This window comes from Drosophila hydei, unplaced genomic scaffold (genome assembly GCF_003285905.1).
Source record: "Drosophila hydei strain 15085-1641.00,03,60 unplaced genomic scaffold, DhydRS2 tig00000149-arrow-pilon, whole genome shotgun sequence".
Taxonomy (NCBI): Eukaryota; Metazoa; Arthropoda; class Insecta; order Diptera; family Drosophilidae; genus Drosophila; species Drosophila hydei.
In genome coordinates, this window is record NW_022045678.1 from 3,167,184 (window position 1) to 3,187,327 (window position 20,144).

The 20,144-nt window shown below is 35.3% G+C and overlaps 2 protein-coding genes across 3 annotated transcripts in view; one reads left to right on the forward strand and one right to left on the reverse strand.

Annotated features, from left to right (window-relative positions):
• LOC111603856 (probable phospholipid-transporting ATPase VD) overlaps nt 1-15,049 on the reverse strand; it is a 35,642-nt gene extending 20,593 nt beyond the window's left edge. The window contains exons 1-2 of one of the 2 annotated variants that reach the window (XM_023321656.2): nt 14,931-15,049; nt 2,342-3,571 (exon numbers count right to left, since the gene is read on the reverse strand). In XM_023321656.2, coding sequence (XP_023177424.2) covers nt 2,342-3,405 — 1,064 coding nt within the window. In that variant the 5' untranslated portion in view covers nt 3,406-3,571; nt 14,931-15,049. The remainder of the gene's footprint in view (nt 1-2,341; nt 3,572-14,930) is intronic. The other variant, XM_023321657.2, reaches the window with a different exon arrangement.
• Nucleotides 15,050-16,040: 991 nt separating this feature from the next.
• Nucleotides 16,041-19,797, forward strand: LOC111603863 (rab GDP dissociation inhibitor alpha). The gene is made up of 3 exons (XM_023321669.2): nt 16,041-16,863; nt 18,476-18,951; nt 19,008-19,797. The coding sequence occupies exons 1-3, from the start codon at nt 16,470-16,472 to the stop codon at nt 19,467-19,469; spliced, it is 1,332 nt and encodes a 443-aa protein (XP_023177437.1). The 5' UTR covers nt 16,041-16,469; the 3' UTR covers nt 19,470-19,797.
• The last annotated feature ends 347 nt before the right edge of the window (nt 19,798-20,144 follow it).

Below are 20,144 nucleotides of genomic sequence, written 5' to 3' on the forward strand. Positions count from 1 at the left end.
TGGGACTCTTGCTGTAAAGCTGTAAAATATAAAGTTTTTCCCAAATTTCACGCTTCTAATGGACGTAGCTAAATAAGGTTGTAAACGAGATTTAATACGCGCGAAATTATTTCCAGTCAGATGGCTACACGGACGTTTCGCCCACCAATTTACTCTTCTTTATGAATCAGCATATATCTTTATACATCTTTAGGCTTAAATAAGTGTTGCTAAAAGTGCATTTCAAATTTTTGCTTTTGCTGTTGTGCTAATTCTTAAATTAAACCCTCCTCTGCACTTAAGCTCTTTAGCAATACAACTTAATCTTTGTACCACTATGTGTAATTCGTATTAAGCTCTGCTTTTGACCTGGCTACAGTTGAGGCAGTGCATGAGATTGACCATTAAATACTCTAACAACACAATTCAATTTGTTCAGTTCAGATTTTAACTGTGTGCTCATTATTATGTACTAGAGAGAATATAGGTTAAGTTACGTACGAAGTCCAAGTCCATACCTGAAGCTTCATACATAAACCTTGATTCTCCTTTTTCAATTTCATTATCAGTCGACTCATATACATATACATATATTTATAAATATCCATACTGCATTCATAAAAAAAAAAAGCACAGAGAAGTCTCATCAATATAAGCCAGACATGCTTTAAAATGTACCAGACATTATTCATGACTTACACAAAATACCTTTGGGTCAGGGCATACAATCACAAAGGCTAATGACAATTTGAGCAAAACAAAACGGGAAAATGCAAATTTAATGGGCAGCAACAATTGCTAAGTTCATTGATCAGCAGAGCAGAAAACAATAGCAACAAGTAAAAGCCATGTGTGCCGAGTGCAGCTGACTGCTTCATGCACTGTTAAGAGCGTAGTTAATTGGAAATTGACTGTGTTGACTATGGCATAAATGACTAAGGTACAGAGTGAATGCTAAACTGTAATGTTTTTTTATAGCAACCTTTTTATATCAAACTTCAGCGAATGTTTTTAATTAAAGTATTCAACTAATATTAGCTAATATGCGTAGCTAGCCAATATACCCTTTTTACTATGTACACCATAACTATATAACTATTACAGCTAACACAGCGGTAACAACAGGATTTGATTGGAACCAAACTGGAAGCTAACTGTAATTATCCAGCAGCAAAGGCTGTGCCTAAAGCTGCAGGCAAGTGAAGAGGCCAGGCAAAGCAACAGCTGCGTATGCAATGCAACTAAGCAAATTGTCACTTCGTTGGAAAGTTGACGCGTGCAAGGCAAATAAATAAACGGAACTCTTGCGGCGAATTGCGCTGCGACGCGGCGAGGCGAGCGCCGGCGACACTCGAATGTGGGACACAGCCGAACCGCAGACATGGCAGAGGAAGCTGAAAGGGGGGCAGCGCACACACACAAACACACACAAACACTCGAAGTTACTTTGAGGGAAAGTTTAACTTTGTTAGCTTGTTGTTGTTGCTGGCGTTGTCGTCGTTATTGCTTACGCTTTATGTCTGTTTATCGATTTCTAGATTGCATTTAAAAATAATCTGTGCGAACATATCGCAGCCTTTGCATGCGCAATCAGTGGTCTAACTTTTGCTTAAGCCAAAGCTGGTCGAGATTCTTCAATTTAACTGCCGCCGAGCACCTGACAAACATTTATTCAAGCTCATTTGAAGCTTTAAGGTTTTGCTTGTTCTCTTTGGCTTAGATTTGTGGCAAGGGAAAGTTACTTAACAAAAAGACTTAATAAACATTTGAAAACTATTTTCTGCTTTAGGCCATCTTTTAGCAGTTATAAAATCAAACTTCAAAGAGGAAAACATATTTAAGGGATAGAAAATGATGCTCCATAAACTATAAAGATCATATGTTAGAAGAAAAGTGCTCAACTAGGGAAATTTAAAATATTCAGAATATGTTTATTCTCTATATTTCTTGTACTTCTGCTTTCTGAGATATGCCTTTAAAGCTTTGTCAAAATTTTAAATTTGATCAATATTTGGTTGAGATTTTGCTGCTGCCTAAGCCACGCCTACTTCTGCCTGTTATGGACATTGTAAACTTAACTGTTTAAAGCTAATACATAATCTGGTCTCTTAAAGTCCCACAATTCAAGCAAACATGAAATTTCCAACAGGATTTAGTCACCAATAAACAGACTTCCTGAAGTCCGAATCTGATACAATAAAGATCTATAATACTTTTAATACTTTTTAACTTTACAAGAAAAAAGTTTTTAGTCTGATTCTTGATTAAAAGAATTCATTATCTTTTAAAAACATTAAAGCAATTTACACCTGAGGCTTATATATCATAATTATTGTTATCACATATTAAAGATGGGACTCACCCGTCATAGACCCGACAAGTTGTATTATTGATGCGCTTATCAGACGCTCGTCGACGCCGATCCTCGAACAAATCCTTGACGGCCGTAACGCCCAGCACGAAGATAACCGGAATCATAGCCACCTCCTTGCCAAAGGCATTGATGGCCGGCACCCAGTTTAGCAGCACGATGAAAATAAAGTACAGATTGGCAACGCGATGGAACTGTTCCAGCAGATTTTTCGGTATGAACGAGAGTAGCGTGTATTTAGTTGTGCGTATTTTGTTGCCCACGAAGTGGCCATTGGGATGCTCCCGCTTGGGTGTCTTCGGCGGCACCGTGTGATTGGGCACCACCATACGATAGCAGCGCTCCTCGAATTTGTCGTTGGTATTGTAGTTGCACAGGGTGAAGCGTTTCCACCAGGGCGGCGCTTCGGTTCGGCGCAGCGTGTATATCGATTCGGAGCGGGACGCCTGGCGGGAATGCCCGCGTCCGCCAGTTGCCGAACTCGGCGCCGATGGTCCAAATTCACGCTCCCTGACCGGCTCGTCCTTGTGACCGGGCGGCAGAATGAAATCCGTCTTGGAGCCCACACGGCTATGACCACGCCCGGCCGGCGCGCCACTGCCTGGCGGCGAGTCCGTTATTTGACCCTGGGAAAAGGCACGTTGGTGGCCCTTCATGGCCGATTTGATGGGTCGACCGCCAGCACCGACAGCGGTAATAGCGCCGCCTCCATGGCTGACAGATCGCGCATGACCCCCTCGCGAGGGTCCGCCCGGGTTAAGCGTGGTGGTTGGATGGCTCGATATGATAGCCACGCCCGGAATGCCCGGCCCACCAGACATGCCTATGGCTGATGTGTTGCCCACCTGATGAGTGCCCGGAAACACATAGGTGCGCTCGGGCTCCCCGCTGGTCGTTGCCATCGCCATCGCCATTGTCGGCGCAGTCGTCATCATTGTGTGCTGCTGCAACTGTGCCTGGGCCAGGTTCTCGCTGGCCAGATTGGGCGGTGCGGAGCGCTGCTGCTGCACAACTAGAAACTTTCGTCGCAAGTCTTCGGTGTTTGCTGAAGGCATCTTCGAAAGTCAACACCATGAGGTTCAGCTTGCTGTGCAATAATTCAAGAGAGTTTTCTGTTTTCTTGTTTTTTTTTTTTTTTGCTTTGCTTTGGGGGTTTTGCACCAATTAGCAGCTCATAGCAGTGCCATGCTCATCGTCTGCCATCTTCGCCATGACCAAGTGCTGAAATGGACGAAAAGAGCAGGAATCATTAGTTAGACTAAAATAATTAACTGATTCTTATGTCAGCGATAAGATTACAAGTGCTGCTAATTGCACCTAAAGGTTTGTCGACCTGACAACATGCTCGCCTGCTCCCCCGCTCGTCCGCCCACCCACTCCCACGCGAACAGATGTGTGCTGTGCTGCAAAGCGTGCCCTTGATTCTGAGCTTCCGATAAGCTTCCACAAAGCGTAAAATATCACGAAAACGAAAAATAAACTGCGCATACACAAAAAAACTCAACGGCCCACAAGGTCAAAGAGTAAAGCGAGGCCATACAGCGTGGAGAGCCATTATAAATGGTATATATACATAATATATATATAAATATACTTGGGTTTTATACATAACAAAGCGCGCCAGAGTTCATGTTGTGTGTGAACTCCATCTTGGCAAAGTTAGTTGAAGTCTTTTTCAAATTTGAATTGAAATTTACATAATTTTTACGCAAAAAAACATTCTCCATTTCTAAAATAAATTATATTAAATAACAGCGTTCCATAAAGATGTTCAGCGAAGATTTTGAGAGTCCAACAGTTCCCAAGCCCTTGAAAAATATCTAAATGAATAATACAATTTTTTAAGCTAAGTCTAAGACTGTAAAAATGTGATTTAAGCTAACACGTTAAAAAAAAATATTTAAATTAATATTAGCAATTTTACTTATAATAAATATATATTATATATGTTGCTTTATAAAACTAGCTAAGCACATATATATTCTATCTATCTGAAGCGATATATATTTCTATCTGAAGCGATCTGCCCTTATTCGTCTGAACAAACTCTTTGATTTTTGATAGTACTATAACTTAGACAAATTCTATATAAACTTGTTTAAGACATTTAGATATGAGTATACCTTCTTTCTCATATATATACTTCATTTTTTTTCGCATTTGCTCAAATGCGAATATGGGCATATCGGATATGGTTACTGATCCATTTGCAAAGTGGAAATTGCGAATTATAAATAGCTTTAGGAATCCGACTAGGAAAAACAAATTTTGCGTCGATTCGATTTGAGTTTACGATAATTTATAAAATTTATTATTGTATATGCGAAATGTTTACATACAATTAAAATTTTTAAATGCTTTTGCTTTTCCTATTGGTATACCCATTACCAATTGGCATGCAAATTCATGTGAGACGCAGTTGGAGAATTGTCCGACCCTAGTCTTTATTTATATGTATATATACATATATATGCAGTATATATATATATATTTAGTATGAGCTGAAATAATATATATATTAAAATTTATTTCGAAAGTCTATGACTTAAGCTAAGTACTGTTTAGAGGGTATTTCCTTGTTGAACCACTTCAATTCTTCAACTTTTCCTATTTTAATTTATAGAGCGATGAACTAATTCCGTTAGTGTTTTGCAAATAACAAAATCGTGTTCACACACACACATCTATCTTTATTCGAATTTCGAACAATAAAATTGAACCGCGTGTCGACACGAAAATCTAAATTCGAATTGGACTTGTTTTCTTAACATTTTGGGCTCTTTGTGTACGCTTGCAAAATGTATTTTGAAATTCAGTCTAGATCTTTGGCATTATATATATATATATACCGTTCGCATTACAGGTCAAGTAATTACTTTAAATTTCTGTTATGCAATTCGATTTATACTTTACTTGACAAAAGTCTTTGTCTCTGTCTTTGTCTTTGTTTTGACTATGTAAAAATATTCTTGCTCAGATTCTAACTCATAATATATACATTGATAAATCAATTAATGTGAAGCATTAATAATATTTTATTATATTTATTTTTACCTTTTCGTACAATTTACAAAGTATACAATAATAATTAATAAAATAAACATTAACGAAATATTTGGTATCTATGTTTTTGTGTATATCCTAAATTAATTTTACAATTAAAAATGTAAATAAGTGAATAAATATAAATTTCGTATTTTTGTTTAAATTTATGAAATAATAAAGTAAGGCAAGACATTAACGTTTTTCTTAACTAATAAATATTCTTATTTTATTAATGAATTTAATGCTCTTGTCTTTTAATATTGTGTCACGTAAATTCCTTTAGAATCTTATATCACATAAAAAAGTATAAGCTACACTGAAAAATTAATTTTGTAACTTATAAGAGACGCTGTATGGCAATAATTTCAGACTGACCTGGTAGATTCTTCTTTTTAATCTACTTATGAGGCTTACTTATTTGAAATTCATTTGTGATTCAAAAGTGACCAGTTCAAAAGTGATATTGTTTTTCCTATTGACTATTCTAGGTTTGTTTATATATATATTTTAATTAAGATATATATGGTCTAAAAGGTATATTTAGGAAAGTTCTAGAATAAAAAGAATATATGTTATGTTATGTATATAATATACATTATTATAATAATATTACTGCCTAGCCTTCTATATATCTACTTACAAGAGTTATTGCTTTGTTACATTGAAATAGTTATTGTTATTATTGTTATATTTAATTTTCAACAAATACAGTAAAAAGTTTAAAACAAATTCTATATAAATCTTGGTTCCTTATTGGGCAATAATATAAGAAAAAGTATTGATTTACTGATTGATCGATCGATGATCAATGCCAAACTCTCGAGATAAGATTTAAAGATTTATATCTAGAATTTTTGAATACTTTATTAAGTACTTTATTAAGTATATTAAATATACACAAAGTGACAACTGTGGAAAGTTCTAAAATGTGTGCAAGACTTAATAATGATTAATTAATTAAACAGATTAACAATTCAAGAAAATTTGATTATAAAGAATTCGATATTAAATATTCAATATTTGAGTTGGTTATTGGAACCATTCTGGTTTCAAATTCGAATCTAGCACGACTAAAAAAACCAGATAGTAAACTTAAGCCGCCAAGCCTGATGATAGATCTTGGATGAGAGCATCCGATCGATCTATCCATGCATTAACACGAGAATTTATAATTTACTTTTTAATTGGCAGCGATTCAAGGTTAATCGGTTTTCGAATAACATACGCACTGAAGCGTATAACTGGATATATATATATATATATATATATATATATATTTCGATACAGCTCGTGCGCTGGCTTCCACACTTTATTTGATAGGCCCAAGTGCCATTTGAAGGCTACTAAAAGATACATCGAAATACACAAAAATAAATTGTTGTTCTCTGGAAATCGATAATTTTGCATATAATAAAAATGCATTGAACTTTACAGGCATTCCCATATACTTTTATGCCCTAGCAATTGCCAATCCATCTGGTCTAGTGATAAACAATAATATTGTTTCAATATTTTGTAGAGCTTGGCATTGTTTATCTTCTGCAGTTTGTTTCGCATGTGTGTTGCGTGCTCTGTATTCAATATGCCAGCTAAAAATAAAGTTTCATTACCCCCGAAAAAGGAAAATCGCAAACAGAATAAACCTACGAGCCGATTCGAACTCAACTTATCTGCTAAAAGAGGGAAAATACTTTGAAGTCAGGCCACAAAGTGATTAAAGCGACTGAAACTAATTAAGTAAAGCGCGGGTGCGACCAGATATTAGAGAATTTACGACGAAAAGTTGGATTACATTAAAGCAGGCGAGTATCGCTGCCTTTTATATATATAAGTTATTTTTGCAATTTTTAACTAACAGTTGGGGTGTTGGGGCTTTAATTAGCTAAAATAAATATTGTGCTTTGTGTTGATTACTAACTAAAAGCTTATAGCTTTTACTATCACTACTATATACTAGTAGCAATATTGCTACAGCTGCTCCCATTACTTCTGCGAGAAGTAATAATGCTACATGCAATAATAATACTACCTACTAAACTTCTTAGCTACTTAATATGTATACTGCTTATACTAATAGTAGTAACCACTCCTACAATTATTACTAATATTAATGGTACTACTTTTGCAAATTCTATTCTCTTCTATTCCACTTGGATCTTGCACTACTGTAAATACTAATTCTGCAACTACTACTATTTACTACAGCTACTACTAATTCTGCAACTACTACTATTTACTACAACTACTACTAATTTTGCAACTACTACTATTTACTACAACTACTACTAATTCTGCAACTACTACTATTTACTACAACTACTACTAATTCTGCAACTACTACTATTTACTACAACTACTACTAATTTTGCAACTACTACTATTTACTACAACTACTACTAATTTTGCAACTACTACTATTTACTACAACTACTACTAATTTTGCAACTACTACTATTTACTACAACTACAACTAATTTTGCAACTACTACTATTTACTACAACTACTACTAATTTTGCAACTACTACTATTTACTACAACTACTACTAATTTTGCAACTACTACTATTTACTACAACTACTACTAATTTTGCAACTACTACTATTTACTACAACTACATCTTATACTATTACTACTACTATATACTACAACTACATCTACTACTATTACTACTACTATTTACTACAACTATATCTACTACTATTACTACTACTATTTACTACAACTACTGCTACTATTACTACTACTATATACTACAACTACTACTACTATTACTACTACTATTTACTACAACTACTACTACTATTACTACTACTATTTACTACAGCTACTACTACTACTACTACTACTATTACTACTACTATTTGCCACAACTACTACTATTTGCTACAGCTACTTCTACTACTACTATTACTACTACTATTTGCTACTACTACTACTATTACTACTACTATTTGCTACTACTACTACTATTACTACAACTATTTGCTACTACTACTACTATTACTACTACTATTTGCTACTACTACTACTATTACTACTACTATTTGCTACTACTACTACTACTACTATTACTACTACTATTTGCTACTACTATTACTACTACTATTTACTACAACTACTACTACTATTTACTACAACTACTACTACTACTACTCCTATTTACTACAACTACTATTACTACTACTATTTGCTACTACTATTACTATTACTACTACTACTACTACTACTATTTCTACTTTATCTATTAATACTACTACTACTATTTGGTACCTACTACTGTTACTAGTCTTCCTACTGCAAATAATAATTGTATTACCATTTGGTATTTCTACTACCATTTCTTCTACTTCTACTACAGCTCCTTTTCTTACTTGTTACTACTACTACTTAATATTTCTTCACCTAATACTTTTTTTAAGAGTTACTAATTACTAATAGTAGCACTACCACATCGAAAACTAATATTACTAATAATAATAATACTATTAATGTTACTACTATTCTTATTAGTATTGCTACTATTAGTGTAAGTAGTATATACCACAACCTCTTACTAGTCAAGGCCTCTGAGATCATTTACTGCACTACTACCTTTAGAAAAGGGAGTAGTGGTACTAGTTTTCTTATTAGTAAAGTGCTTATCGCCGAATACTAATTACTACTTTTACAACTATAAAACCACGTTCAGTTTTTCTTTTATTTACTTGAAGTTTAAATTGAAAAATCTGTGTATTTCACACCTTTCACAAAGCTAACCGTCTGGCTTCCATGGAAACTAAATTATAATATGAATATTAGTCGAAACATACGTCCGTTAATCTTTCATTATATTATTTAGTTAATGAGTAACAAAACATAATATTTCTCACTAACTCTGCTATAAATCGATGAAACATTATATATGTATTTGTATTATATTGTACTTTCATATTAAAGAAATACAGCTAACATGCGCTTTAAGCCATGGCATTTTCCGTTAACAAGTGCTAGCTACACTTAAGATATGTTCCATCCACCTTATGAAAGATTCTAAATTGAAATTTTGATATTTCTTTCATTTGATGTTATGCAGGGGCCACATTCGATGATGAAACATCTGTTGCAGCAGCTGTTCTAATTGCCCCTAGACAGCAGTCTATTCCAATTCGAGTTTCTTACAAATTAGATATACCTGAGGATAGGCCACATATATTTTCTTTAAAATAATTTTAAAGTCTTATGTAGAATTAACAAATATCCACGTTAAAAACAAATTACTTCGTTTTTTTTTATGCCACGGAATTGGCATTAATTGTTTTTAATTTCGACATTTGGGAAATGAATGCTTCTTGGCTTCTGATTCTATTATATTTATCAGTTAATGCACTTGAGCTATGCCAGCTGTGCCATTAGCCGGTCAAGCGATTTATTTCACATCGACGAATGTTTATACTTTTTTCAGTTGCCAATTAGAAATGATTCAGATAGGAGCCTAGAGTGTGAGCGTGAACGGGAACGTGTTTGTAGTAAACCGCTTCATAGCTTTTTATTACTCATATTTTAAATAAACAACATTCATGACACAGTATCATTCCCTCCTAGATAGGGAGGGCATACTGTATACATATAAAGCAGTAAAAATAAACATTACTTATAGGCGACTGTGGACATAAATATCACTTTTCTGTTGCTATTGCTGCGATATAGTTTATAGAAGTCCAAGTTCAAGTAGCAGATATGCTAAAGATAAGCATAAGCAAAACAAATACCCTGTAGAGCTGTGTAATTAACTCAACTCAAGACTAGTTAAAATATAAAATATTTGATAAGTCATTAACACACATAAACATGACAATATTCTAATAATCAATGTTAAAATTAAAAGTTTGATTAGAGTTTGACATTCCACAGATTCATTGTTAGATAACTAACTAATCTATATACTTAATATTCAATTACGAATTTAAAATGAATTAAATATAAATAAAAAATAAACCTATCTGTCAACTGTGACAAATTAATGTTAGGCACATATACACACTTATATATCTCACTCCATTAATTGTCGATAGCAAAATAATGAATACAGAATTGCCACCCACACACACAGGCACAGGCACAATGGAGTAATTCTGCGAGGTGTCGCATGCGACAGAGCATGGGAATAACTTCTCTATGGGCGCGTGAGAACCTCCCAGGCAGGCAAAACTACGGAACGCGAACACAAAAGTTGCACGACTAATAAATAACGGCTGATACGAACGGCTTTGTAGGCGGGGGTCCGTCAGCCAACACTCGTTCAGTGGACTGTCGCTGAACGCTGCGTGAGATTGTGGGCCAGTTAAGCTGGTCGAGAGCGGCCCCAATTAATTAATATAGAAATTAATTCAATTATTTCGATTCGATTCTTTGCTAATAAGCCTTAAGGCCATATTTACTTATTGCCGGAAAACACAGTATTAAATAGGCTTATTCGTGCAATTGAGATTTGGATATTAATTGGTTTTAAGTGTGGTTCGGATACAATGATTAGCTATTAGCCCATCAATGGCAATGATATTCATTTTAGATAATCTCAATACCTACTCAAACACTGAAGTAACTGAAGTCCTGTGATATCTCATCTCTCACGGAATACTATCTACACTGCATTAAGCTATTATATAATATAAATTAATACATCTGTTTATATCTGTGCAAAAATCTGTTAAGTTCGTTTGTTGTTCTTTCTAAAGGAAATCAAATTCTGAATAAAGTTCAGTTTTTCCCATACATGGCTTTCAGGGTATTTCTTAATCGGACATTTCCTTATAGAGTACTTTTACTTGCTTTACTTTTTACTTTATACTTACTTTATATAAATATAAATTCTTCACCTTTCAAAGAATATGCTAAGTATCCACACCGATGATTGATCGAAGCCCAATTTGGTTTTGGCATATTTATTTCATTTCATGCTGCGATAAATCTAACGGCTTTTGAGTAAATGTTATTTCGATAAAAGCGAGATTAAGTTAAGTAAAATGCAAAAAGTATGCTGCTATAAGCAGATCCGTCAGACGAACGACGTTTGCAGCAAAAATTTGAAAAGTAAATCTTGTGATTTAGCTGCGGCAATTAATCTTGTTTGGCAAAAACTAACCGGATACTTGAACGAGATATACAAAAAAACGGATGTGAGTGGTTCGTATATATCTACATATAGCCATTAATGAACTTCACATATATATATATATATATATATATATATATATATATATATATATATATATATATATATATATATATATATATATAAAGCTAGCGGCAAAAGTTTTCAAAGTTGAGTTTTCGCCACTTTCGACTTAACAGCAAAGGGTGCGCGGTTATCACGATTCGTTGCTCATTAAGTTGATATATTTAAACGTTATATGTACTATATAATATAATGACAGTATAAACAAAATATACCAGCATCAAGAACCATCATGCAAACGCGGATTTAATGACTATTAAATGCAATTACTTTTGACCGATTGCAGTCAATATTTGACATAAGCCAAAAGGGTTTATTAAACAAGAGGACTAACCCCAGTTTGTAATAGGATTTCAGAATCATATTTAGCACATCACAAAATATTGGTACAGTCTAATTCTTGGTTACTGAATTTCATCATATTTTTTTGACTAGTGTATGCTAAAGACATATTCAACTATAAGAAGCATTCAAAGACAACATTAGCAGCATTGTTTATAGAAATAGAGAAACATCAATTACTGCTGCAGCTACAGGGTATTTGATAGTTGTGTACACGCAATTTTTGCATGTTTACTACTAAAAAATAATTTTTAAAAATGCTTAAAAATCGGCTTTGAGATATTATTTATATTTTTTAATATTATAGATGATCTAAATACTTTCAAACAATTGGAGTCTCTATAAAGGTTTCTCTTATACAAAAAACTGAGTAAGAATGTTGCTATCGGAATGTCCAAGGACTGCATAATACTCGCCTCAGGTCCAAAAACAATCAAATCATATTTAGTAAATTATAAGAGGGAGTCTGCAGTGACCTAACCATTATATTTTGGAGCTTTAACTACAAAGCTAAGGAAGATAACGTTGCTTCCGATTTGCCACACCCTCAAAGACCCATAAATATATATCACTTTTATTGAATGAATAGAGGCTGTCGAGAGTAACTTAAATATTTTTTCTAGTTCCGAGCAGTAAAACTGAAGAAACTGAAGTATAATTTTTGGTCAATCTTAGGAAGCAATCTACAGTAAGGTATACTTTTGGTCTTGGGTTGTCTACACGAGCACATATTCTAAACTTCAAGTCTTTAGTTACAAAAGGCTTTCATTCGTATGGACTGACGGACATTGCCTAAAACCAATATACTCCTTTCACTCAATGAACGAGTATAAAATGCAGCAATTCAGACTAGCCGTACTCTGTCAACTGTTTAGGAACTAGACTAATGATATTAGTAATGATATGTAAATATGGACTAGACAAGTCGGCTGACTATCAGATCATTGAATACACTATCTGTTGAATAATTAATTTGACTCTAATTGCAATGGCATAAAGTGCGGGAGTGTAATATTTCAATAAAAGCGTAAGTTCAGGGTTTACGACGTCGTTTCGGTGTGGAATAAAACACACACATGTGAAATTCAGAAAAACATTTTAGATAAGGGAATTCGCGTGAAATGTCAGACACGTATCATTCGTTCCAGGTGGGTTATCTAGCTTCAATACATTCAAAATTACCTAACAAGTGTACCGGTATACAGATTTCAATTAACTATATGTATTGGCTAATCATTAGTAGTTTAAGAACAGGGAAAACAAATTAGTTTTCTAAAAATATAATATATTTAAGATTTCATAAAGTTCTTACAGTAGCGTTTTTTAACTTTGTAAGATTACTTTTCTGAGAGAACTTTGCTTTTATTTATAGTTGATAAAACATTAATAATATTCTATCTATTAAGATCATAATACTCTAATCAATTTCAGTATATGTGCTTTGATATAGCATGTGCCCATGGTGCACTGTCAATCAACGTTATTTCAGTAAGCAGAAAGGTAAATAGATCGTTTGTGATGAGGTGTTAGTAGCGCGCCAAAATGAATGCAAAATACAAATACATTAAATGCCGGGTTCAATTTGTATTTGTTTATTTTGGTATTTATCTGGTAAGCAAAGCGAACTTCAAATTGACGAATAATACAAATAATTACAGTCGTTAAAACTACGCGCGCTCTTGGGAAAGGCAGATAACGGAACGAGTGCGAGCTCTGTATCGCTTCTAACCATCTCTATTTATACATACATATATGTGTGTATGTGTGTGTGTGTTTGTATCGGCGGCTGTCGTGTGCTGCTGCTGCTGCAGCGGCAATTGGAGTCAATTGGCAGCGCCACGTTTACAGTTGCCGGGGCCACGCGTACAGTGAACGAGAGAGAGGGAGAATGCGATAACGTAGAGTAGATTGCACAGCCAAAGATGGATAGAGCCGCAAATGCAAAAAAAAAAAAAAACAGAGAGAGAGAGAGACATCTTCTTAATGTGCAGATGGTCAGACTGAAACAAAAAAGTATTTGGAATGTGAAATGAACTGCAAACGTGCTTCTGCATTGAACAGAGCAAAGAGAGCACTGATTACGTCTGCGTAAACTCAACTAAATTCTATTCGCTTATCTTCATTCTTAATTCACTCGGATTATTTGTCGTTGCAATCATTTGAATTGGAGTTGTATAACAATGCGAATAATTAAAAATTAATTTGTATCTCAAAGCAGACTGCATAAGAATTCCATTATTGGCAATAAATTCTATCGTTATACGGGCAAAAAAGGCGTCTTGTATGGAATTTCTAATTTCTAAGCGGGCAGCGTTTTAGCCATATAGTTTGTTATTGCTTTCCAAGAAATTGACATTTGCTCAAAGACAAAAACTCTCGTGCCAAGTTATTTGTGCTTCGTGGCATGCAACTGCAGACAGGACACGCTCATTCTTAGGATCACAAACGCGGCTCATACTAGCAATGGAAGATTCCATTTCCTATTTCGAACACATTGTGAACTTAATTGGAAGTTTATTAAATAAATACCAAATTTGGTAGCGTGTTACCCTTATATGACTGACAGATACAGATGGGCATATTGATTCAGTCAAATCTATTTTGCTGAAGTTACTTTCGCCGTAGGGAAATTCTGTCTTATACGGCTATGGCAACAGCGTATAAGAGGAAATGGGGATGGGAATTTGTTGGGCTTTGATCGACTGCTTGCTGAAGAGGTAGGTAACAAAGTAGATGAGACCGTGTTGCGAACAATGTACACAAAGCTGAGTTCGCGTAGGCCACAAATGGCGATTCAGCGAGAGAAGCTGCGGAGGCTGAGGCTGAGACTGAGACTGAGCGACTGTGGAACTGGTTCTAAGCAACTAACTCGTTTTGTAAGTCGGTTTTTGCGCTGCTGCCTTTACCGTACAGTGCAATAAAATAAGTTTAATTTAGCAAATGGAATATAAAAACTTGTTTTGTTTTTCGAAACTTACCCAGTGAAAACAAATGAATCTTGATGAATGAATGTTGATATGCTAATTGTTTAAGTCACTTTTTAATTGATTTTATTTATAAATATATATTTTTTATTTATTTATTTTTATTTCTTTACAATCACAATTTGTATACACATTAATTATTTATATACATATATTTGCTATTTTTATTATGAAAATGAGACAAAATTTTGAGCATAGCAACAACAAATCATAGCCGAGGTCAACAACAGCAATAAGAAGAACAAATGCAACAGCTAGAGCCAGAGCAACATAATGAAAAACACGAACAGAAGCGCCGACGTTAATTCCTTGAAATTGGCGTAAAATTTCATTAGAAACAATTTTTTCAATTAATAAATTTAATTATGGTTTTGAGAGGCGCCTCTTAATACTTTCGTCGCACCACAAACAAATAACACGCAACGCAGCGCGAACAAACCGCTCACTTTTTTCTTTGCCTGGCTCATATAACACGTATGTACATATATTTCTTAACTGACTCGATCGCTGTTGTTGGCGTTAAGAATTTAAATACAATTTTGGCCCAAATCTCATTTTCACTTTTTTCACAAACAACGCGAAACACGCTTAATAGTCACACACTCACACAAACACATGCACACACATGCACACACACACACAATCAGTAGTTTGATATTTTTATTATAACTTTTGATTAAAACTCATAACCATTTACATTGCAACGTGTAATTTATTCGCAGAAAATTATTTATATCTTCGGCAACATAAGAAAACAACAAACGACGACAGAAATGTAAGAACTAAAAAATAACAACAAACGCGTCCATTCCGCTCAATGTTTTTTTTTTGACTGACCAAAACTACTGCTATCGATGTACTTTGGTTCAAATAATCGATGCATTGGTAAAAATATCGATATATTGCAACACAATTACTCGCTTTTGGGATTGCTGTTAACAAAATAATGATACAGTTTAAAGATTAGAATTTATAATAATATTAATTTTCATATCTATAAAATGATTGTTACTTGATTTTTCGAATTGTATAAAAATATTCAGCTGACAATATGATTTAAATTATAAATTTTTCAAAACAGAGTATGTCACATGAAAAAATATATATTTCCACACACTTACTAAGCATTTACACAGTACACGTCTTGTCCATATTTTTTTTTTTGTTAATTTTATTGTTTTTGTTTTTACAGATAGTTTCAGCTATATAAATTCTTAATGTTTTAAGTACGCGCCAACCGAAGGATGTACGTCAAGACCGATAGCTTGTTTAAACGTCTCCTTAGCACATTCAACAGAACGCTTCATAAATCAGCGAATCCCATATTCTGTTAAGTTAACAGCTGTTCTATGCAGTAGGGCCAGCTCCAAGAAATACTGAAATCCGCCGAAGGTAAAATAAGTTTTTGGCATTTTCAAACGAGTAGAGAAAATTGTATTAAACGAAAAGTGTAAAAACGTCGACAACGTCGCAAAGTGAAAACCTTAAAATTTTAAGAAGAGTTGCTGCTGCATACTAATAAAAAACGCTAACATGAATGAGGAATACGATGCAATAGTTCTCGGCACTGGCCTTAAGGAGTGCATATTAAGCGGCATGCTTTCTGTTTCGGGAAAGAAAGTTCTGCATATTGATCGCAACAAATACTATGGCGGCGAGTCGGCTTCTATTACGCCGCTGGAGGAGCTCTTCCAACGGTATGGACTGGAGGCGCCAGGCGAGAAATTTGGGCGTGGCCGCGACTGGAACGTGGACTTGATCCCCAAGTTTCTAATGGCCAATGGCCAATTAGTGAAACTTCTGATACACACGGGCGTCACCCGTTATCTGGAGTTCAAGTCGATTGAGGGCAGTTACGTTTACAAGGGTGGAAAAATTGCAAAAGTGCCGGTGGATCAGAAGGAAGCTCTGGCATCCGATCTCATGGGTAAGTGCAAGTTGTATTACAACGAAAGACATAAATCTGAAGGCAACTACCCAAGTGGACCTTTAACTGTGAAAGCAGAAAGTACATGCGAAAAATTGTATGTATGTATGTACATATACATACTTCGCATTTATCTGCGCGCTCCCCTTTTCCGTTTTCTCTCTCTCCATGTTTCTTTGTCTCAGCTCGCTTTCGGCGATTGGCACTCGCTGGTGTTGCTTTTGACTGCTCTGACTGTGACACGTATTTGTAGAGGGTCTCTCTCTGTGTTCTATGCGTATGTATGTTTGTGTCTCAGCATTTAAAGCCTCCCATTTTTTTCCTGTTTGCTGCCCCCTTTTAACAAATAGTTGTATGTTTCGTTTCTCTGCCCTTAACAGCATATAGAAAGTACTAGAAAATATAGTTATTTGTCCGTCTCAGAGCACATCGAAACCCATATCCATACGCTTAAATATATATGTATATATGTATTCCAATTAGAATTGTGGAGTTGCCAGCTGTTTGCCATGCGCTGTGTGGCAACCCTGTGCATACCTTTCATGCAATTAACCGTTGCGCTGATTCATTTTTATACACCTCTGTGGTTGTGGTTGTGTGGTTATTGTTGCTGTTGTTGCGGCTGTTCAGGTTTTTATTTTGGCATGAAATTGTTTAAACAATTACTAGTGGCCAACTCAAAACGCAATTAGCCAATCACGCTCCATTTATGACTGTCTCTAATTTTTTCTTTTGTTTTATATTTGTTTATTTCCCCAATAGCAATAGCCGAAGCAACAAATTTCTCCTCCATTTATTTTAGTTGCCAATTTTGTTAGTTGGCCATAAAGAGCAGGCTCGCAAGGTGCATTGAACCCTTCATATAGAGCCTTCATGACAGAATGACGTCATTCGACTTGCTGGTGGTGTTTTAGCCCTTAAATTAGCACTTTCAATTGTACGTCCGAGTTGATGTATGACAACTTTAAAGGCAGAACGCAATACTCATATTCATGTATGTATGTATGTATGTATGTATTATGGGTTTCTTTTGTTAATGTATGTACTTGCTACCCCATTAAAAATTTTAAGGTCTTGGTCGGAATCAACAACCGACCCTATCTAACCCAGACCCTTCTATAACTACTGTAACTTCAGTTAATGTCAAATCTACCTTTTTCCATGTTTTATTTATAAAAGTGGAACTTAATTATGCTAATTAGAAAGTGCTTCCGACTATCTGCTACTGAAATACTCCTAACGAACGCTATTCTGTTTGCGAGATATTTAGAATGTTATAAAGACGTTAAAGCTGCCCCACATTTGCTGTCAATAAAGATTCAGTTAAGATAACTTGCTGCTCGCTCATCAAATGAAAAGAGTATATTGGATTAGTTATTTAAATTCAATCATTACTTGAACATAGTTGTGATTTATATACATTTATATTGTTCTTCTATTCTTTTGTATATCCTCAATCGATTTCTGAATAACTGTCGTGATCTCTATTAGGAGTTGAGAGCCTTTAGGTTATCAGTCATCAGGGTATCTAACCCTAATTTCCCGATATATCCAAAGTTGTTGTCCTCCTCCAAGCTGAAGCGTCTATTCATTTGGTTTGTTTATGCTGCAGGTATGTTCGAGAAGCGACGCTTCCGCAATTTCCTGATCTACGTGCAGGACTTCAGAGAGGATGATCCAAAGACCTGGAAGGACTTTGATCCCACTAAGGCCAACATGCAGGGACTGTACGATAAGTTCGGTCTGGACAAGAATACGCAGGACTTTACGGGCCATGCCCTGGCCCTGTTCCGTGATGATGAGTATTTGAACGAGCCGGCTGTCAACACCATACGACGAATCAAACTATATTCGGATTCGCTGGCGAGATATGGCAAGTCGCCCTATCTATATCCGATGTACGGATTGGGCGAGTTGCCACAGGGCTTTGCCCGTCTCTCGGCCATCTATGGCGGCACTTACATGCTGGACAAGCCAATTGACGAGATTGTGCTGGGCGAAGGCGGCAAGGTGGTGGGCGTGCGATCAGGCGAAGAAATCGCCAAATGCAAGCAGGTGTACTGCGATCCCAGCTACGTGCCCGAAAAGGTAAGTTAGTCTTCTAGCGAGCATCTATAAATTCTATGATGCATTTTTTTAAACAGGTGCGCAAGCGTGGCAAGGTTATCCGATGCATTTGCATCTTGGACCATCCGGTGGCAAGCACTAAGGATGGCCTCTCCACTCAAATTATCATTCCACAAAAGCAAGTTGGTCGCAAATCAGACATTTATGTATCGCTGGTCAGCTCCACTCACCAGGTGGCCGCCAAGGGCTGGTTTGTGGGCATGGTCTCGACTACAGTGGAGACTGAGAACCCGGAAGTGGAAATCAAGCCTGGCCTCGATCTGCTAGAGCCGATTGCACAAAAGTTTGTCACCATTTCCGATTACTTGGAGCCAATCGACAATGGGCTCGACTCACAGATCTTTATCTCGGAATCGTATGATGCCACTACGCATTTCGAGACCACTTGCCTGGATGTTCTAAACATTTTTAAGCGTGGTACTGGCGAGACGTTTGACTTCTCCAAAATTAAGCACGAGCTCGGCGATGAGGATCAGTAAATGGAAACGGTTCGGTTCTTTGGTGGAAGGGTGAAAGCGAGTTTAAAGCAGACATGGGTCACGCTGTCAGGACCATCTTTCAGCTCAACTACAACCAGCATCTATAAATATCTGCGTCGCTCTGCGGCAATGACCCGATAAAACAACATGAAAAAGAAAACATCAAAACAAAAGCGATACAAATACCCAAAAGAAAAATTAAAAACAAAATTCAAAGAATTCAAAAAACAAACAAAAAAACAATGCGAAAAAGAAATGTTTTTCCATCAGATCATAGGCGCATAATATTTTTCTGTGTATCGAAATTTTAGACATGTAATAAAAAAAACCAAAAAAAAAAAGATCAAAATTGCTTGCTTATCGCAATATTGGATACATACATATATATATATATATATATATTTATATATATATATATATATATATATATATATATATATATATATTTATATATATATATATATATATATATATATATATATTTATATATGCCTAGAAAAATGAATACACCCACAATATAATACGAAATATACAGTAAATGGCGCATTATCGAACAGAGCCTAATACGTCTTATTATGCAAACGAATCTTATAAACTGAGCATATTATGTATTAGCCAAAATTGATTGTTGTGAAAAATATGAAGATACTTAAATGTATAACTCCCTAAATATCT